General features: G+C 38.4%; 1 protein-coding gene across 1 annotated transcript in view; it reads right to left on the minus strand.

The window, feature by feature from the left end:
* Nucleotides 1–15,512, minus strand: part of LOC105930459 (carbohydrate sulfotransferase 8) — a 218,836-nt gene extending 203,324 nt beyond the window's left edge. The window contains exon 1 of the mRNA XM_012868689.3: nt 15,089–15,512. Within this exon, the coding sequence (XP_012724143.2) occupies nt 15,089–15,114 (26 nt within the window). The 5' untranslated portion in view covers nt 15,115–15,512. The remainder of the gene's footprint in view (nt 1–15,088) is intronic.
* Nucleotides 15,513–23,027: the final 7,515 nt, after the last annotated feature.

A 23,027-nucleotide genomic window follows, 5' to 3' on the forward strand; every position in this document is an offset into this window, starting at 1 on the left:
ATGAAATCATACGATGTTTTCTGGTGCCTTATCAAGTACACATTTTCCAGCAGCAAAACTCTTTACAATTGCAGACTATAGGTAAGATTCATCAGCGACAACATTGGCCCATTCAAGTGAAATGAACAATGCTAATCAGATTCTCAATCGAAAATCTAGCATGCAGGTATTCAAGTGAATTTTGGACATTATAGAACAGAGATTGGATTTCTTTTACATGTGAAACTAACGGAACAGAAATCCGTGGGATTACATGGCAATATTTGTTCAGTTGTATAGTATGTGGCTGCAGGCAGGAAGCAATGCAAATGTGTTCTATAAATACTAGCAAATAAACACAAGGAACAAGAAATAGAAGGCTGAGAATATGCAAAATAAAAACATTTTGTTTAATTGCTACCAAAATGACCCAGGATGTTCAGGATTTGTCTGTCCACATGTTAAGGCACACCTTTGCTTCCATTGTAGACCAGCAAACATAGTAACGTTCCTTTTTGACAGTGGCAAATCTGAGGTTAAAAGTAAAATTGGAAAGAAAATATGGATGCAATTCAGAAAAGAAAACTGATTAGCAGGTGATCACAAAAATGCTTTTCAGCATCAAGACAACATTGAATAGTTTGCCCCGTTTCTATGGAAATTATTAGATTGTTTAAAAAAAATTCCTCCAAGTGCACAACTTAAATAACTGATTCAAGAAATCTTGAGTAATTTGTATAATGCAAAGTTAAACTAGATTCCTTTGATAAAAATGCCTTGGTCTGCACAGAATTATTTTACATTGAGCAGAGGCACATAGATATATAAGAATTCTTTAGAACAACTTGGCTAAGCTAAATGTACGATAATCTGCAAAAAAAAAAAAAAACTGTTTTTCTTTAGCCTTTTGTTTACAGCTTCAAGATATATGGCCCTTGTCACTTCCTTGTACCAAGGGTGGAGAAAATAAGGGCGTTGAATCTCTAAATATTGACACCACCCAACCCTTGAACATCACTGTTGGCAAATAACCTTTTTTTTATTTTCAATTATCCTGAACTGAGTCCTGAATTTGATAACGTTAACAGCGACAAACGCGTTCCTTATTTGATTTTTCTCAGGGCTCAGTGCCATCTGTTGCTTGAAAAACATGTTCTGTATCTATCTGCGTATGTGCTTCTGTTATTGCTCAGCGGTAGTAGAGCTGGCATGAGTGTTCCCTCTTTCACACATAGATGAACGCATGTATGCACAGCACACACCCTTTCTGTCCCTCAGTTTACCCGCAGCCTCTCACGTAGCAAGATGAACACTTTCACTTTCTCTCCGTAATAAGAATCCCTTCCATTCTGCTTCCCTCTAATCCTTCCATGCAAGTGACTCACATTACAACATTCTTCAGTTTAATGCACTTTAATAGCATTAATATCTGCTTTTACCTCTTGAGCTGCAATAAACACCTCTTTCCAGTTTAAGAAAGCTGCTTAAGAGCAAATTACATGCTCTGTGTACCAAAACAGAAACAGTCCCGTGTGAAAAGCAGAATAACTCATTGTAAAAGAGTAATCTGCTTTTTTTTTTCTGTACAATGGCACCCACCCACCACAGCGTGGCACATAGTGTACTGTAAACAGACACTGAGGGAGCTTGGACAAGGAGCAGTCAGCTCCCTGTTGTCCTTCCTACTCACTCTCGGTGTGTGGAGGAGGCCTACAGAAACAGGAAGAACACGAGTCCTTGCCACCTTCTGTGCCACCCGTGTTGCTGCTGCAGTGACAGCCAAGGTCAGTCCAGGAATGACAGAGGGCTTTTGCATGAAGATAAGGCTCTCACAAACATCCAAGCCACAGTGCCACTTTTTGAAGGAAAGAGAATCCTTTACCTGAATTATTCATACGGGTCTCCCCCACCCTAAATAACAGCCGGCAAGCATTGTTTGACATCCCAAATGAATAATTAAGGACTGACCTTTTGTTCCCATTAGAGGTGATGGGCTCAAACCGCTAGACTTTGTGGATGAGTCTACTGGAGGATATGAGGGTGCTGTGTACAAGAACTATGAATTCTTTGTAATAATATCAGCCCAACTCTTGAGCATAAACAATCATGCTAAAAAAAGAAGGACACCATATCCCTCTGGAATGCATTAATGTAAAAGACACAATGAAATCTCTGCAGATTGCTCTGAAATCGCTGCCCGAAGTGCCTCATTGTCACTGCTTGCATGTTCACCTGAGAGTTCTACTGTACTTTGTTCATGACACATCACAGGTCTTGTGATTACACCATTAAAACAATGCCTGTATCAGATGATAAGTGGAAAAAAAAATACAATTCAGGAGGTACAGATTGGCAGATTCCATTGAGGAAAACATGTCACTATAAAATCTACTGTATTCAGAATCTGAAACTGATGGTAACATGGTGTGAGGGAATGATATTTTATTAGTCCATCTATCCATTATTTTGGGTTTTATCCAAGATTAACAAGTCCATGAGGGAAACCTAAAAATTCCCTTCTCCAGCAACATTCTCCAGCTCATTCTGGTGGATCTCACAGTGTTACTAAGACGCAGTACAGTCTCTCCAGCCGGGCCACTGAAGTTTGCCCCAGAGTCTCCTTCCAGTGGGACATGCCCTAAAAAAACAAAGACAGGTGCCAAAGATGCTTCTGGATCAGATGCCTGAACCACCTGAACTAATTTATTTTGATGCAGGAGAGGAGCGGCTTTTCTCTGAGGTCCTCCTGCCAAGGAGAGCTCATCACCCCATCTCAAAGGCTGAGCTCAACCACCCAATGGTGGGAGCTCATTTCAGGAGCTTTTGTGGTCTCTTTATTCTTGTCATGATTCATATCTCATGACTATATGTGGGTCTTGGCATGTGAATCAACTAATCCAATATTTCACCATTGGTAAAGCTCTTTCTTCGCCACCATCATGGCGAAAGAAATCCCAGTCTCCATATTCCCACCACTCATGAACAAATCACCCGAGATACTTGAACTCCTTCACTTGAGTCATGAAAACCGGAGACCATGTTCTCCATGAGTACAACTGTGAAATCCTGTCCATGAGCACCACAAACATTATTTGTGAGAAGAGGCAGCCATTGTGAAGTTTAGTGCACAGTGGTAACAAACTTGACCTTGTTCCCTCAATGCAGACGCAGGGCTTGCTTTGAATATCCAAAGATTGGATATCCCATAAAACCAACCTAGTTAGAACAGCAGCAGTCCTTAACTTAAGGGACATGGTCTTAAGCAAAATAGAAGAGGACATTACAACCAAACTCTTGTGACAGTAGTAATTCTGTGAGGTTAAATATCTGGTTGACTGTTCCACAGTCAGAACAAAAGCAAAGGGAGTGTTTATAATAAGTAAATCTATAATTTTATATAAGAGAAGTTCAACCCGTATAGCAGTTGTTCCCAACCCTGGTCCTCAAGAACCCTTACCCTGCATGTTTTAGGCAGAGGAGATCATGCAGTCATTTGAATCAGGTAAGCTGGAACAGAAACATGTCTAAAACATGCAGGACAGGGGTACTTGAGGACCAGGGTTGGGAACCACTTCCTTGTAACATATGGTTGAAGTGCTCTCCATAACCCAACCAATAAATCTCTGAGAACAAAAACCAGCAGTCATTCCTCATAAATCCTTATTAAGAACTTCAGGTAATCATAACTCAGATTAACAGTGTTATATACAGTACCTCTGTTTCATAAGTATTGTTCAACCTAATTTAAATGTAACCTTCAATAATGAGACTTTTTGACCTTTGCACGCTCTAATTACCCTCTGTTATTACAAGCCATTGTTAAAAATGGTTATCAAATATTTTGAACTGTAAGGCCCCACTATTACTTTAGGTGTGCACAACATTCTGCTTCCACACTGATGCCATATGGGCAGGCTTAACACTTACCGTGTTGGTATTATTACAGCTTTTAATGGCTTGCAGTAAAGATATTGATTCAAGTCCAAACAGTGCTACATTTGTTTATAGTGTAAGCAACTTTCCCCAGATAACAGAAGGATAAACACATATTTGTTAAAAACAGCTCCTGCGGACTCATCATGTCTAAACATGCTTTTATCCCTGTGTATCTTTTTTTTTTTTTTTTTTTTTTACCTTTGCCAGCTAGCGCTTCTAGTAAAGAGCTTGTCAGCATGTCATTTGACAAAATGCTTTATGCATCGCTCTGCCTCAAAGTGCCAGCAACTAAACTGTAAGCATCAATTTAACAACACCTAGATGCTAACAATTGTCAATAACCTCATAACGGTTGTCAGGTTACATTAAAACCACTTAAGTGTCCTGTGGGACATGCATAGATCCACAGTGAACTTTAAAATCTCTGTGTTCGCTTATTCCTGTTCTGGGTTCCAGAGGAAGCTGGAGGACGTCCCAGAGGTAACAATGACCAGTGTTACACAAATGTAAGTATTATGATCCCTCTAGTGTCAGAAAGAAATTTAGCAACTTTTCTGATGTCATAGACACTTTTTGTTTTTACTTTTTCATATAAAACACATGCATCTGTGGATACCTCACTCAATCCAAAGCACTTTTGCTGTCTTTGCGTGATAAAAAGTAAACTTACAAATTGGACAAACTTGCAGGGTGTGAACTCCGTCCCACACATTCTATTTAGACAAAGGCTTTATCCAAACTATCCTGGGTTTTTGTGATAAACTGTTTGTTTTTTCTGGTCCACTTCCAAATATTTTTTTTTGTGTAATCCACTATCCAGATATTTTTGAAAAAATGCCCGCTCTGGCTCTCCGTGGTAGAACACCCAAATGTGGAGCATATTTTATAGGATTTTTCACATCTTATCTGGTCATGCACCAGTGATGTTACCATTACACCTTAAGTTGGGGTGAATGATTTAGATGAAATAGGAAACAGTGTTAAAAAAAAAAAAAAAGATCAACAGTTGTTTTGCGGAAATCTTTTGCCTAGTACTCCATTAGTCAGGTTTAGGATTTTCTTTTAGATTTTGTAGGATTTTCTTTTAGATTTTGTAGTTAATGTTGATCGTATAGCAACGTGCTGGTAATGCATTAGCAACTGTCATTTAATCTCCTAAGTGAAGATATTTCTTTCTTAAATATAGGATTTTTTAAGATAACTATTTTAAAATATCCGGGATATTGCATCAAAAGCCCTAAAGCCGTCTGATGAGATTTGCTGTAAGCACCACATGCCTTTTTTCTTCTCTTTTTCTAGCTTTTTGGTATATCAGCTGATTACTCATTTATGGTTCTTTTAATAGCTGAACTTGCAAAAGAAGGCATTGACAAAAATGTTGATGACCTACTCTTTCTGTAAGCCAGAAGAGTGCCTTTGTGTGTGTGTGTGTGTTCTTGAACTTGCAGCTCAGCAAAGGTTACTTTTTGCTCATTTTACTATAGTAAAGTGAGGAATTTGATGTAAAGTGAGGACTTATTTGGTCAAATTAGCTAACATTATTTCATCACATTTGTTGACACTTATGCATTAAGGACATTATTACGTATGTATTGCATATATGTTATTTTGATAACCCATGATGCTTTGTGTGAATTATTGACAGTACTGTTGAAGGTTAATGAATGGTCTCTCAGAGAACAAATACAGATAAAAAATAAGAAAGTACATTTTACACTGTAAATAGGATAGGATAGAACCTTAATCTTCCAAATATATAATGTATAACGTACACCTGTATATTTGTGACATTAACATCAAAGTTAAACTAAAACCCAATGAACTCAATTAGAGTATCTATTTTGGGCCACTTAAGGCAGTCGCAAGCTCAGATACAGGGCCAGGGTTGGAATTGTGATATTTAAAGAAAGTTAATGTAATTCTGAATGTATTTAAAGGGCAACTCACCTCCAAATCAACTATCTTGTGCCAATAAACTGTTAATGTGGTTGCCTTATAGTACTGTTTACATATACTGGACATTAATTTGACAAATTAGTGCATATTTGTTGAAATCCTGCTTAAAAGCAGGTTAGACAAATAATTGTGTCTAAAATGGTCCAGGCCTTTCCAGACCGGTGGAATCACTAAAGCGGGTGAAAATAACCTGAGCAGGGAGAAGTTGAGTAGGGCGGGTGAAAACGGCCGGGCCAGTGGAACTGTGCCTTATATGGCAAATCAAGCTAGCTGCTGCTTTCCCACAATCCTGTACACAGAGCCCGTGGGTGTGACACACTGCCTGTCATCGTTCCCTCTGCTACTATGCTGAGTCTCCACCGTCACCAATGCACTAGCGAGAGAACATGGGCTAACTTAAATATTTACAGCTTTCTTACCTCAGAAGACATTATGCCTTCAAACAAAAGGCCCACGTGCTTTTCCTCTACTCCCATGCACGTGCACAACACTGATGTAATTTCAGCTTGTCGCCAGATGGGGCAAACTTTTGCAAAAATCCTGGCATTTATGCTATGGTCTACTAATCCCCCCACCCCTAAAATGAATGAATTAATAAAATACAAATAAGATATAGAGTAGTCTCCCAGTTAAATCATAAAGCAGCTGTTGGACAACATGTTTTAACTCTTGTAGGCTCCCTCTCTAATCAGTTTCATAATGATGTTGCTTTATTCATTTCAGCACGTTCTTCAAGCTAAAGGTCTGAACACTGGGGTATTTCAGCTAGATGATGTCAATCCAAACAATAAACACCTGGTCACCTGGGTAACAAAAACAAAACATTTTTGTTCACATGTCATACATACCATACAGCTTTAGAGTTTATATTAACACATATCAAAATCCCACGGTCAATTTTACCTTTATTTGGAGGGTGAAGGTGGGCACTGTTACTATTTTTAGTGAGTCACCTATTGACTTTTCAACTGTGCTGGTGGAAATCTATACTCTTTTATACAATTCTTGGTCACTATACAATGATTCATAGATGATGTCTGGCCCGAATAATACTCAAAACTTCCCAGAAATGAACTTAAAGGGTTCTCATGCTTCTCATTAGCTGACTTGGGTTTCAGATGAGTGTCTTTACAGCACTTCGTTATCTTCAACCATCCTGCTTGTTTGATGTCCTTCCTGAACAGCCTGGAATCAAATAGACATGTGAAAAGACCATGATGTCTTCCGGGCATTAGGTAGAGGAGGCAATTACAGTTTTCACATTACATGTGGAAACTACTAAAAGCTACAGGCTTTGTCTTAGTTTCCAGAGTAACGATTGTAAAAAAAAAAGACAGATGATGCAAAATCTCAAACAAAGCAATATCTAGTATTTTATTTTCTTAATTATATGAGTTTTAATTTTATTATGATGTTGAAGTTACTTAAGTTTGTTGCTGCCTAAGCCTAACCAGATAGTGCTTTCCCAGAAATTTTGTCTTTTTACTGATCTCATAGCTGTGTCACTGTCTTCATTACTAATCCGACATAATGTAAGACAAAACAATTCTGTACTAACAAAATAATTCTTCCCTCATTTTATTGATAATTACTATTGTTGTGATTGTTATATATGTGTGTTGTCTATTTTCCTATACTGAGAAACAAATTTCTCTGATGACAGGTACTACAATTATTACTACTACTACTGACACTACTGTCCTGTACTACCTGTCCTGTCCTGTAGCATTAATAATTTATATTTTAATACCAAAGAGCCTAATAGATTTCCTTTATCTATCTATCTATCTATCTATCTATCTATCTATCTATCTATCTATCTATCTATCTATCTATCTATCTATCTATCTATCTAGCTATCTAGCTTGCTAGCTAGCTAGCTATATAGCCAGGTTAACCCCAACATCAGGATGGGGGGCACCCCAAACCCAACAGTCCCCAAACCTGACATACTCCAGCCCCAATCACCCACCCCGATCCCAGCACCGATGACCTACAAGCCCATCCATCTAGAGATGGGGCCAAGACGATCCGAACGGGCCAGCCTACCCGAGTCCACCCTACAAACCCAGAGGCGCTAAAAGAAACAAATTTACCTAACATTTGGGACCATGGGAGGAAAGCAAAACCCTTAGAGATAACTCCTGCATGAACAGGGAGAACATGCAACATTGAGAAAGGAACTTGCTGGGATTCAAACCCAGGACTTTTTATTACTGAGCATGTGATAAAGCCTGCAGAAATTTTGCTCCAGGCCATTCTGAAAGATTAAAGGAATGTTCGGCTCCGTTAAATCAAAATACATTAACCGAACAGTACTGTAAATAATAAAAACTGCCACACATCTAGTTTCAGCTCAGATCTTATTCAGCAGCATGCAAAAAGAAGCACCTGCTGATTCGTGACCTTTATAGGGTACTGCTGAACATCAAAACATATTAACTATAAAACACAACAACACATGTTGCTACGTTGTTTTGCTAATGTGTTTTAATGTTGAGCAATAAATTCTCAGTAAAGATGCCACAGGGTGAACAACATGTGCAGACAATTTATTGATCTAGTATCTTTTCAGGGCATCTCACACACACACACACACACTGGTATATAGTTTTGGGGACCTTCCATTGACTTCTATTCACTTTCTAATGTTTTTTCAGGCCCTAACCCTGAACCTAACCTAAACTCAATTCCCATCTTAGCCCTTAACCTAAGCATTAGCCCACTCTGCATTGTGTGGATATTGCAAAATATCCTCACAATGCTAATTTGTACAGACAAGGTTGGTCTACTGTCAGTCTTGGTCCTCACAACTATATATATATATATATATATATATATATATATATATATATATATATATATATATATATATATATATATATATATATCCCACACACACAGATACAGACATGCAATAATGCAAATAGCAAATGCAACATACATTTTGTTTTACGTGGTTTTGTTCATAAAAGAACAGGAACAACTAAGCCCCCTTCTGATTTCTTAAATTGACATTTTTGCCAGTGTAACACAAAAACTCAAGTGGATTTAACATTTTCATTGAAGTAGGGGCTGTGGTTCTTACCCACTGTGAGAAACGAAACTAAAGCTGCAGTACACTCGCAGTGACATGCTCATGGGGAGAGCCACTGAGAAGCAAGCACTGATTCCTAGTTGAAAGTGTTTGGGGGAGAGAGACTAGGCAACATAGACAGACCATATTTATAGCCAGGCACAGGAATAATTCATTGTGATCAAAGTGCAGATCATACTCCATTCCATCACAGAGCAGATGTGGCAGAATGAAAAGAGCGTTCTTTCTCCCCCACCCGCTCTCTAGTGGCTTCCCAAATGGTAACAGTGAGGCAACTTTATCTGTGAAACCTCTGTGTGTTCTCCGCTCGCTTTCAGGTAGCTTTACTTTCGATGCTTCAAAGAGGTAACAAAAAAAGAAAACAAAAAAAGAGGTAAAGTGTGAAAAAGCTTCCTACATACAACATGTCTTTAACATTAAAGTGATGACTGCATATCAGGTTATGACCCCACAGTAGAATACGGTAAGACTAAAGCAATTAGGTTTGAAGCAGATAGTCTAGAACCAAAGATAAGAGCATTGAAGCATCAAAGCAGGTTGGTAAGGTCAGAGAATGTAGAATACCCAAGATGAGGCTTAATGTTGTACTGTATATACACTTTGCATGGATGCAGTCAGCAAGTAACATCAAAGTCAAAGTACCGATCCAAGGTAAGGCAAGGCAAGGCAAATTTATTTGTATAGCACATATCAGTACAAGGACAAGGCAAAGTGCTTTACATTAAAACATAAATAAAAACTGAATAAAAGCAAGTCACAAAAACAGTTGGAATAAAATGTAGAAAATTTGAAACTGAATTAAAGAAGGAAATGGAAACTAAAAGCAAGAATCATGATTTTAAAAACAGTTGGACAACAAACCGAAACTAATGATGTTTCAATTAACAGTTTAACTACAACAGTAAAAACACGTCTACAGTTTTCTGGAAGTTAGTTGCAGATAAGAGGAGCATAGGAACTGATTGCTGCTTCTCCATGTTTGGGTATGAAGATTAGATTTGAGCCAGAAGACCTGATACAATGACAACAAGCCTATGATGTATTTAGCTGGCAACAAATTCAGGGATTTATAAACTAACGTGAAATATTTTAAAGTCTATTCTCTGAGATACAGGGAGACCTTGTAAGGACTTTAGAACTGGGGTGATGTTCTCTACTTTCTTATTTCTAGTGAGGATGTGGGCAGAAGCGTTCTGGATCAACAGCAGCTGGCTAATTGACTTTTAGGCAGACCTGTAAGAACACCCATGCAATAATCGATTCAACTAAAAATAAAAAATAAATCCAGACCAAGTATATCCTAGGACATCCTCTCTCTGCTCCCGACTTATTTGACTATAGTTTTCACACACTAAATTTCCCACATATTTTCCCATGTATGCCTTTGTTTCTTTTCTTCTCCTGTGCAAACACACCCTAGCAGACAGAACACACACTGGACTGCTTCTTCAAGTTTCATTTTCTCTCTCTCCCTCCTACACAGAAACACAAATGCCTGTTTCTTCCTATTTTACATTTTTTTGTCCTTGACTTTTCTGTTTTTTTTTTTACTTTCCTGTTGCTTCTTTCAGCATCCAAGCACACATTTGCAAAAGCAGCCCTTCATCTTTTCTTTCATTTCTTCCTCCTCCCACACTTTCCCTATCACCACTTCCATGCTTTAGAGCCTGCACAGAGGCGCCTGTATCATTCACTCCCGTGTTCTCTTCCTGCCCCATCACTCCCTGAACATGCTCATGCTCTCTTCTCTTTTGCCAGTTTCTTCCCCGCTTCACTCATCCTCTCGCCCTCTCACATCCACGTGCACATACGAGCAAACGGCACCGGCCGTCCAGCTTCCCGGACTCCCAGCTGGGCTTGGACAGCCCTCTTCCTTTGGCCTTTCTGGGCCATCTGGAGTGCAATGTCCCCGCTCTGCTGGTCTCCTGCCAGCAGCCGAGCCTCCGAGGAATGAACGCAGTATCTTCAAGCGCAATTTGTACGCGTCAAAGCTCTGCTGTGTGTCCGGTGACCCAGCTGAGTGAAGTCATTGAGTCTTGCATTTCCCTCCTCAAAGGAGCCTCATTCTGCTTTGATGGCACCTGCACTCTGAGTCCAACTGTGATGACGATGGCACAGTAATTGATTAAAGCTGCTGGACAGCCTTATTAGCAATTACTGCTCTGTTTATGATCATGTTGATCATTTGTCCTGTCCTTGCATAAAGAGAGAATTTCACTATCCCTTTGTCACTACTATATATATATATATATATATATATATATATATATATATATATACAGATATATATACAGATATGGATATATAGATATATACAGATATATATACAGATATGGATATATAGATATATACAGATATAGATACATACATGTATAGATATAGATGCATTAGATTGGTTAAGATCACCAAAATTATTTCTGTTTGGGAAATCTCAATCGTAAATTTTTCTTTGATTCCCATGCCTTTAAAAAATCACAGAAAGCCTCTGATGTGAGGTGAAATAAGCCGCACCTGTTGATACATTTCAATTACAAACCTCAAACAAACCGCAATATCAAAACAAATCAGACAAAATACCAGGACCCGTATTGTGGACTTCCACAAGTATTGTTCATCCTTGTTATAGTTGCCAGATACCTGGTGGCCCATTCATCTGTTTAAAACAATTATATATAAGTGAATATATAGACATGAATGTGCATTAGTTTAAAAGTGCGTATTAACTCCCAGGACAAAAGATCCTTTGAAGATGTAAGCACATGATTTTCCACAGAGAAACAAGTCATGACCATATGAAAGCCCACACAGAGGAAGATGTAAAGCCTTTTTACAGTTTACAAATCCGCTTAGCATCACTAGACATTTATTTTGGAGATATGTCAAGTTGTGTGATGGAACAAAATTTGTATAATTTACTTATAATTGACCATGCTATACTTGCTATGTTGCGAAGAAAAAGAGGGAAACTTGCAAGCCTAAAAACATCAGCCTAACTGTGAAGTATGGGGATCGCAGCAACTTGTTGTTGGGTGGTTCTGCTGTAGGAGGGACTGGTGCACTTCAGAAAATATATGGCATTAGTAGGAAGGAACCATATGTGGAATGGGGAGTGATGACCTAGTGGTTAGTGGTTAGGCAGCAGGGTGCCTTGCATCCTGGAGAGGTTGCAAGGTTCCTGGGTCAACTCCCACTCTTGGTCTCTGAGTGAGACCCTATATGTTCCCTCATACTTAGGTGTACTGCGTGCATACTCTGAGACACCACGCTGACTCTCTGCAGATGTTTTAACCTTCATAGTAGAGCATACCTATTGCCTACATTTCTTTTCGTAAATTCCTGCATTTCCCAATCTTCCTGCCAGGGGAACGGGGGGTGGTAACATGTTTGATTCGCTAGTTGAGCACCTAGAGCCGTTTCTTTTCCATCAGGCTCCCACCTGTCAGTACACCTGTCTGTGGGGAGTCCATACAGAATCCGCCTTGAGTATGTGCGGACTATGTGCAGCCGTCCACGGACTCATGTCCGTGCAAGTATACACACACTACACACACACACACATACATACATACATACATACATACATACATACATACATACATACATACATACATACATACATACATACATACATACATACATACATACATACATATATATATATATATATATATATATATATATATATATATATATATATATATATATATATATATATATATATATTTAAATAAAGCAACATCTTAAGGGTATAAACATGCCTGCAAATTGTTCTCCAAAATCGACAGTGACCCAAGGCATACAGACAAAATAGTTACAAAGTGACTTAAGGACAACAAAGGTAATGTTTTGGAGTCACATTCATTAAACCCTAATCTTAGTCCAGGGGAAACCTTTTAGTGTGTGCAAACAAAATGGTGTAAGGATGTGACTCTGTTATGCCAGTTGTGTCATGAGGATTGGACCAAAATTCTAGCCAAGTGTAAAATTATTGTAAATCCTTTTAAAGGCCATTGTTCAAACACTAAGGAAGTTTTAGTGTAAACTACATAATTTAAAAAAGTATAGAAACATTTTATTTCTCATAATTCTGATTTAGAAATCAGACTAAAATAATTGTAGTCTGATTTCGAGTGAGAAAATAGTGAGAAAAAAGGTAATGTGTAGTTTTGTATGGTGTATGTATCTAAGCTGAACTTTATTTAAAGCTGAGGTTTCAGAACTGCAATAATTGCCTGTTGTACCGTTCCTAATATTCATTTGCCTCAGCTGTATGGAGCAGAGTAACACAGGGCTGCTCTCCAGCACCTGTTGCTGGTTAAAATAAGGCTACTACTGCACCTTTCCGACATTACAAGGAAAACAAAGACAAATTCCGCTTTTATGGAAATATTTCCAGTGACATTACAAAAGTCAAATAGCAGTCTGTAAATGGTATAAATAACTTATTTCAGATCTGCGGCCATAAATAACTCTATAGAGAAATAATTTGATTAATTTGCGAATTCACTGAAGTGCAGCTCTCTTCTTTGCAACAGAGGAACGTGTCACTGCAGTTTATATCTCTGGAAACTATTTAAAACTTAAAATGATGTATAAATGGATTTTCATATGCATAAGTATAAAATATGTGCATTCAGTTATCTACTGCACTACATCCTGTACATATGTTTATAATTTGCACTGCTATATGTACTGTTCAAACAATGTTTTTTGATTATTGACTCTAAAGACCTTTTTATTTTTCTTATGCTTCTAACTTTATGTACTTTTATAGTATTTATAATACACATACTGTTTTACTTTTAGGTGACCCAACCTAAAAGCATCCCTGTGGAAATGTTTCCCCCTTATCTGAACTGTAACAAAAGCCCAGGTCACCAGTCGCACTGTTAATGGTCGACACCGGTATCTTTAAGGTTATAACTCTCTAGATAGCATCTGTAAAAAAAAACAGATAATGTAAGATATTCTGAATATCTTTGTCATATCAGCTATAATAATTTTTGAAGATAGCAAAAAATATATATATATATTTTTTTGATGGGATGACACAGGCAGTAATTGAAACCAAAAGCAAAGCAGTTGGAGCAAAAATGGCAAGCACAGATATCAACATAAAGAATTTAATTCATGCAACTGTCAATATTTGACATCTGTAATTTGTAGAAATGCAACAACTTTGTGAAATTGATACTGATTTTTTTTTTTTTAGGTCAAGATGATTCTAATTTGATCTTTTTATTTCAAAGGACTATAACTCATGAAAGGGAATAAGGGTAACACATGGTCTTTAATAGATTAGTATTTAAAATCTGACTGGAAAATGAAGCATCAAAATGTATGCCTCTAGCCATTATCTGTTTTTTGTGTTTTGTTTTATTGTTTAAATCTCAAAAAAGGACACCAAGTCACATCGTAATGGGTAATGGGTTTAGAGATTGGAGATGGTGGGGGGGCTTTTTAGTTTTGATCTATTTGATGAATAAGTAAAAAAACAGACTCTTAATGTTTAACCTACTGAGCAACGGACAGGTCCGATTAAAAAAGTCTGACCTCCTAACCCTCACTGACTGATGTCTCTCTAATTAGAAACTGTGAAACGAATCCCTCAACTTCATCTGAATTAGAATTTACCTTCTGAAGAGCTAGGGGTCTTAAAGTTGGACACCATAAGACACAAAACTCTGTGCCAGGGGGATGTATGCAGCATGAAGTTTTCAGGTCGCAGAGACCAGCAGAGGACCAGGCTTCCCCCCTCACCGAACCGAATAAAAAGTCATAGCTGTGTGTAGTAATGCTCTTCATGCAGCAATGATGCTTACATCAAATAAAACACTTAAAGTTTGTCACTATGCCTGCTAATTCACTCTAAAATTTCTGTGCTTTTTAACTAGACTGATGGCTGCTTAAAAGAGACAATTAAAATAGTCATACTGTAAATGTTGGAAAGTAAAAAAAGAACGGCATGCTGTCAGCGATCTATATGATAAAACTTGAATAAAAGCAAAGCAATGGCAACAGACATACTCAGAATCAGGTAGTTTTAGGTATACAAGCTCCAACACAGCATATCAGCTCATCCCCGTTTCATTACACTCCACAGCACATTACTGGACTCACCTAATCAGAGCTCCAACATCTACCATGACGCTGGGAAACAAAGTGACACAGTTCTGTCCTCTTCTTCACTAGTTGATCAGCCAAGCCCACCCGTTTCAGCACCACGGAAAGCGCGTCCTCCCCTTTGGGTCTTTGTGGGCTGGGAGATGGCGCAAGTTTACCTACACAGCCTGATGCTGCCGCGAACGCGTCGACACACGTCGTCTCCAAGTTTGATGCCTCCCCGTGAATTTTCCAACGGGAGCCAACATGCCTCGCCCGATGCTCCTCGGTGGCTTTCAGGATGAGCGCGGCCAATCACAATCCCCCGCTCGCTCTTTTTTACTCTCACATCTCTGCGCATCCCAAAGCCGCGGAGAGTCTCCGAGGACCGGCGCCTCCTGTCTCGCCTCCGGGCGGGGACGCTAGCAAAAAAAAAAAACAACAACAAAAAAAAAACAAGTGACTTTACAGAAGCTGCATCTCCCGCTACTGATGGCAGCCCATCTTCACTTTGCAGTGCTCCTCTTTGTCTTCACGACGATGAAGACGATGATAAAAAAAAGAAAAAAGAAAAAAAAAAAGATGGGAGCTGCGAATTTCCTCCCGCGCATCGACTGGCTGTAGAGGAGCGGAGCAGCGGGAGCAGGAGGAGTGTCTTCTAATCTGAGTTCAATAAAGACTCTTCTAATACGGATGAGCTCCACGTTTTAGATAATTTTCAATAGGGATTGTGTACAGATGACAGAAAAAAATGGCACTCTGTATTTGCTAAAATAAGACACTTATAACTTAAGTGTCTTATTTATTTTTATTTTTTTATATCAGCAATAAGATAGAAAAGCCTATTGTAACTGGTTTCTTGTGAGGTTGGTTAATTATGAGGTTTCCAATACGTCTTTCAGACAGTTAGACACAAAGCCCTGCTGAGGGACAACATTTGAATATGAACAGACCTCAGCTCCAGTTTTCCATTTCATTTTTTTAACGGAATGAAACATTGTGTATTTTTACGCCACATTTAAATGCTTGAAGTTTCATTTTATGTACAGTTATTGAACACTATGGTATTCTATCATGTATATTTTATCCTTTATTCAGTATTTCATTCCCGGCGATAGACTGGCGACCTGTCCAGGGTGTACCCTGCCTCTCGCCCATTGACAGCTGGAGATAGGCACCAGCACCCCTCGCGACCCCACAAGGGATAGACGTATTAGACAATGGATGGATGGATGGAAGTATTTCATATCAAACTCAATTCAATGTCAGACAAAGACAAAGGAGGTAAATACAAAATTTTATTTTTCAGGGGAAAAAAAACTATCCAACCCAACCTGGTCCAATATAAAAAGTAATCATCATCTAAATTCAAAAACTGTTGTTTTTCTTGTAAAGTATTTGAAAAAAGAAGGCTATGGTACCTTAGTTAAAATTAGGTTTCATTTCAGATGCAGTGGCATGACTTTAAACTGGCTCTTTATGTTTGAAAAAGCTCTATTGTGGTTGCATGAAAGCGATTTAAAGCCAAGAATGACTCTAAATTCTCCCACAGGGTTAAAAAAACGAATTGCCAGTTATTTAAGCCATTCAGAGGTTGACTTAGGTTGACTTGCTGGTGTGCTCTTAACTGGTTCCATTGGTTATAACAAGTCATGTCCTCACACAGCAAACTCCCTCAGAGAATAACACTACCACCACCGAACCGACAGTCAAGTATGTTATTTTTCTGAAATGCTGTGTTAGTTTTACACCAGATACCACAGAAAGCACACGTTCCTCTTTTGAAAATGAGACTTGGAGGGCTTTATACGTTGTTCACATTTCCGTTGTGACCTCCTGGATAAGGTAATTGTGGTATGCCAACCACTCCTGGGAAGGTACACCACGGTTATATGTTTTCTCCATTTGTGGATAATGGCTCTCACTGGGGTTTGCTCACATCCCAAACCCTTTCCAGACTGTTAGATGTCAAGGAATTTGTTTGTCATCTCTTCTTGAACCTTTTAAAAATAAAGACATGATCTGTTGCTTTCTCTTTTAGCCTAGTTCTTGTTATCAAACAGGTTCTATATAAGTACATTTTGAATATGACAGATCTTAATGCAACCTGGTCTGGCTTGGAATACAGGATTGAACTCATCTGTGGAATACCATCTCTAAAAACACAAGTTATATCAAATCAATATGGACTAATAGCTCTGACGAATGTTTTCAATACCTATTATTATTATTATTATTATTATTATTATTATTATTATTATTATTATTGTTGTTGTTGTTGTTATTTTATCAGCCCAATATCCCCTTTAAATTCTTAACAGGGCTCAGCTACTTCACTGTTGTAATTGTTATTGTAACAAGATTAGTTTTGGCATTCTGTGAACATTCCATCACTAAGTTTATTTCTTTTCCTTTTATGAGTGAATTTCTCCTTTTTAAGTTTAACTTATTCTTTTATGTTGAAAATCTTAAAAAAAGGAAACATTTCTGTTCACACGTAAGTTACTGGATGGCCGATTAGCATATCTGTTGTATTGGCCGTTTTTCAGTTTGCGTAGAAACTCATTGTATAGGAATTATAATGCAAGGCTTTTTCTTCAAAGACCATGTTTAAAAATATATCTAATAGTTATTCTCATTCATTTGCAAATCATTATTCCCTTGCTTCATCCTGATTTGTTGTATCATATCTAAACAAATGTTTCTTTAATAGTATATCAAATATGCACCATCAAATAGGTATTTCTTTAATGTACCCTTAGTAATGTTTCACAAAGTGTATTGTATTGAGTGCAAAGTGGATAACCCAAACTTTGATGTCCTTGATTTTAGAATAAAGTAATCCCCCATAATGTTGCCTTAAACACCCTAGTATTATCTGAGGGGCTACGCAACAGTAACAGATTTTCAAAAATTATCACATGAAGGACACAAAAAGATTGTAACCACTGATTCCATCCAAGTTATGTAACTAAACTAAATGAATGTTGCAAGTCCTCAAAGCTAGTCCTTTTACTTGTTGAATGGATAAAGAAAATAATTATGCATAATAAATTGTCCAACCATTTCGGGTCATCAATTTTTTGGGGGAAGCCCCAGCGGACATTGGGAGAGAGGAGAAGTGCACCTGGACAGGTTGCCTGTCTGTTGTGTTTGGACTGTAGGAGGAAGTCAAACTAACCAGAGAGAATCTATGGAAGAACAGAGAGAACATGTACAACTCATGAAGAAAGACCCCAATGCTTGGCCAGTATTTCAAATCCAGGACATATTTAGTGCAATGAAAACAGTGCTAGCCAGTGCACCGTTATGCAGCCCTTTGACAAAGCAACAGACATTAAAGGGGGGATATTGTGCTTTTAACTTCTTCCTTTTCACATTTAAATCATTCAGTCATGGTGTATATAGAGTGGATCTGCAATGCCTAGGTCTGAATTCCAATATGGCCCCACATATCATGTTTTACTATTGTGCTGAGGTGTGTCTGAGAGCAACTCATCTCACAGAGCGTTTCATTCCACCCCGTTCTGTCATGAATCAGAAACAGAGGACCCTGAATTCAGCCAGACAAGCAAAAGGTTGTAATAAAAAGGTGATTTATTAACAAAGCAAAAAACCAAAAGAGGGCACCAAGCCAAAAAGCAAAGAGGCAGTGTCCAAAAAACTTAAACAGTCCACACCAACAACCTAAAATAAACTGGTCAGAAGTCAGGCTGGTCTATTAACAAAAATAGCAGAACAGGTCAAATAATCCAGGTAAAAACTAACAGAATCAAGTTGGGTACAGGCAGACAGGCAAAACAGGATCAGACTTACCCCAGGCAGGAAACACAATGATCGGGCAGAGTGCAAGGAACAGAGGCAGGCATAAGTAGGGGAGTGAGCAGGTGAAAGGAATCAAACTAATTACCAGACTAAGTGGAGCTGATCGGGGAAGTGGCTGGAGGTGGAACTGAACTGACTGAATAACTACCATGTGAAAACAGGTTAAACTAAAACAGTTCAAGAACCAATCTGAAACACAAAATAAATTACAAGACCCAACCTAAGATGGAACTCAAACCAAGACTGAAACAGGACACAAGCTAAAATAGAAAACAATAACCTAAAAACAGAAATCAAAACTAAGGCAGGAACTCAAACTATGACACGTTCGTCAATTTTTGTAGTATACTGGGGGACAAAGTAATTAAAGGTATAATTCTTTCGGGTTCGAGGTTCCGGAGGTATCATCGTATCTATAGGTTGTCCACATGCCGATCATTGTGATGTGCCCACCTAACACCAATGTGCGTGCACGTACCTTGCTAGTTTTCACTTCTAGTGTTTATGTATCCAGCGAGCTTCAGTTTCAGATGTTCATTGTAATGCCTCTGCTCTCACTGTATCCTTTGAAGATGGCTGAGAGTTGTAAGAAGCAAACTGTCTTACAAGTTTATGAGAAGAAGAGGAAGGCCTCAGAAGTATGAAATAAGATGCCAGCGTTTTTGGGAGATTCTTTCAAGTGAGCCCCCTGAGGGGCAGAAAAGCAGGTAAGATTGTTTTGTGTATGTGGAGTTATTCAGAAAAGGACGGCCGTTTCTTAACTACCTTTCCAGAGAAATTGTATACTACACCTTCAATTGTGAGGGTTAATACACCCAACAACCAAACATATTGACGTATCACCTTGTGGCTTCAGCATCCTTGAACTTGAACTGTGAAAATAAAGGCGGTTTTGTGAAATTAGTGAGCTGAAAGTCTATGAACTTATTCAGCAGTTCCACAGCAAATACTGTGATATAATTGTTCAAAAACCATAACAGAGAACAGAGAACCCATCCACTAATCACATGTATGCATTTATTTTTTACTTAGTCATTTATTAAGTTAGTTAATAATTATTGATGGCAGGGCAGTTTTTTTTTAAGGGGATACATCATGAAAAATCCCCTTTTTTATCCCATATACAAATTTTGTTGTGTACTTGGAGACTCTACAGAAAAGTTGATGTCGTCTCTCTGGGTACTGCATGGATACTGTATCTTTATACGCTGTGTGGGTCATATGTTTTCATGCTGTTCAGGTTGTTCTATTCTTTTTTATATTTGTAAACAAAAAAATATGTGCAATAATTTTTGGGTCTCCATATGAGCGAAATTGAGAGTCACAGTATTTAGAAATTTTTGACACTAAACTTAGGGTTCTAGCCTGCTAAATATGAGTAGAAGCTGAGACCAAAGTCTAGTATATGTAGGAACTTAGGAAACTTAGGAACTATATGTAGGAAAACCTAAATTTACAGAGGACTACTAAAGTTTGTTAGTTAGCAAATGTATGTGGGTTCCTATTGACCAACTGCCCCCCCCCCCCCCCCCCCCCCCCCACACACACACACACACACCCACACCATCCTGACAGCTGCTTCAGAAACTCTGCTGTGGAGTGTACCATTGATTTGAGCATGACTGTCGTGATTTGAAACCCTGTCAATCTTTCCACTGTGATGAGATCAAAGCGCCACTTCACCACATTTGCTTTGCCAAATTATGCTGGAATGAAATATAGTAAATCTCTGAGCCAGTAAACGTTCATCAGCCTTGAAAAGAAGAGGAAAAAAAAGCTCACACAATGAGCTATTTCATCTGGCACTGATTCGAGCAAAAACATTTTGCCCAGTCATTTTCTGTAAAAAGAAGAATGCATCATTGGGTGGGAAAAGAGCTTTAATGAAAAGAGAAAAAAAGACCTTAGGCATGGATATCTAACGACAGAATATGCATAATTTGTCTCATATTATTTTCTTAACAGCCTGCAGAAAGGTTTCTATAACCTTTTTTCATTATTATTATTAAAACTTAAAATATTGGAAAATGTCATGAACTGTTCATTTATATCTAGCTCAAATATGTTTTTCAGTTTGTTTCCCGGTGTCAACTAATAACCTCCTTTCAGAATACGCACTACAGATCTCAAAGAATCAGGCCTGCTTATTACTGTTATTTCGTGTGAGCCACTGATGTATATATCAGGAGATCAAATGCTTGTTAAATTGTTATATCTACAATGGTGCACAATATTCTGTTCATACCGTAACACTGTTTCAAAGTATCTAAAGTATGTTGAAGGTTCATCAGGCTGTGAGCCGATTTTGTCTTTGACTCAATATTAAATATCAGTCTAGTTGTATCTATCCATGCTTAACAGTACATCAGGGTGTGGTTGCTGAGAAGCATCTGGGGCTCGAGTAGGAATGGCTGACACCTTCTCATGCTTTTCATGATTTGAGCACACCCCCCTCTGCTGGTGCTGGGCAGCAAAGAAATTTCCTTTCTAAACTTGATTTAGCTGCAGGGACTCTGGGTGCCTGTCCAAGAACAGCAATGCAGACTCACAGGAAAGGCTTTGTTATCCATAGCAACAAATGCACGGCTTTATTGTGAAGCCTCCTTTTGTTTTGTTTTTTTAATTCACATAGCTTCAGCATGTAAGTGGGACAGAACATTGCCCAAGTCCTGAAGATCTGAGAAGCACCATCCCACCAGCTGCTGCATGTCTCTGGTGGGACCTTGTGCTTTTCGCTGCGTGTGGTATCTGCAAACATGACTGGAAAATACAGAACATGGCTCAGTAGGACTTGTTTTTCTATATGGCTATATAGGGATATAGGAATTTATCCTGAATAATTTATTTCAGTGATTTCAAAATGGAAAACTGATATAGATTGATTACATACAATATATTTCAAGCATTTATTTGGCTTTTTTAAATGATGGTATCTATCTATCTATCTATCTATCTATCCACATGCATACATACAGACACACACACACACACACAGACACACACACACACACACACACACATTACACTGATTCAGAAAATTTTAATATTATTGATAAGTTCAATCATACCAGTAAATGAGTTCATTATATGAATTAGATTTCAAGCCTCTAACTCTGTTAATTATTAAGGCTGTCGACTTACACCTAAAATAATCACATTTAAGATTAGAAAACACTTTTAATGCATACATGTTAGCTTAATGAAAAGTATGTTTGATACTGCTTAAAGGTTGCTATTTTCAAAAGGTAGTTTTAATCTGACAAATGAGCCTGAGGACATATTCTGATTTAGAGAACAGCACTGGAGCTATCCAAAACCCCAAATTCAGTTGTCCAGAAAATTACAATAAGGGACTAATGACAAATGTTTTAATACAGAATGTTTCATTATGGCCTACACATATTTGGGATGATTGTTGACCATTATCCAGCAGACAGTCACCGACACCCTCCTTAATAAGGCTAAGCCACAAAAGGTCAATGATGCAGAAGCAGACAGTTCACAGAGTACTCTATCGAATCTTAATGAAAAGTTGAGCGAAAGGTAAAACTGTGGTAGAAAAGGGATACCAAGCTACAGGTAAAACTGCACCCTTGAGATGATTTAGAGTCAGAGATTCAAGATCCACCATACACTGATGTATCCAGGACATGAGCCATGACTAGTGCATTATCTGTGTGAAACCACAGGCAGTGTCAGAAACCTCTTACATGGGCTAAGGATAAGGTTTATCCAATGACCGCTGGAGATGGGAAACAGCACCCCCATGGCACTGCAAGGATAAGCAGGTGTAAACAATGGATGGATGGATGATATTCTTATTTATTAGGAGTGACCTGTATGCCAAATATTGACACACAACTCACTCCCTTTTCATTCCAGTGACAGTGACCAAGCAACAAAAGCCGGCGCTGTAATTTTAAAGCATGTTGGGATACAAAGTGTCAGTTTGTCTTATGTGCTTTAATAAACCTGTTTTCTGTGGTCCTGTACAGCCAGGAGCTGATGGATTCTGATCATTGTGAGTTTTGACTCAATTCACTTGCCAAACGACAAACAACCACCCCGTGGCTCTCTCATCAGTTTCATCCTCTCACTGCTCATCACTCATCCAACTCTGGCATCTGGTGTT

The sequence above is a fragment of the Fundulus heteroclitus genome, chromosome 4, assembly GCF_011125445.2.
Source record: "Fundulus heteroclitus isolate FHET01 chromosome 4, MU-UCD_Fhet_4.1, whole genome shotgun sequence".
Lineage (NCBI taxonomy): Eukaryota > Metazoa > Chordata > Actinopteri > Cyprinodontiformes > Fundulidae > Fundulus > Fundulus heteroclitus.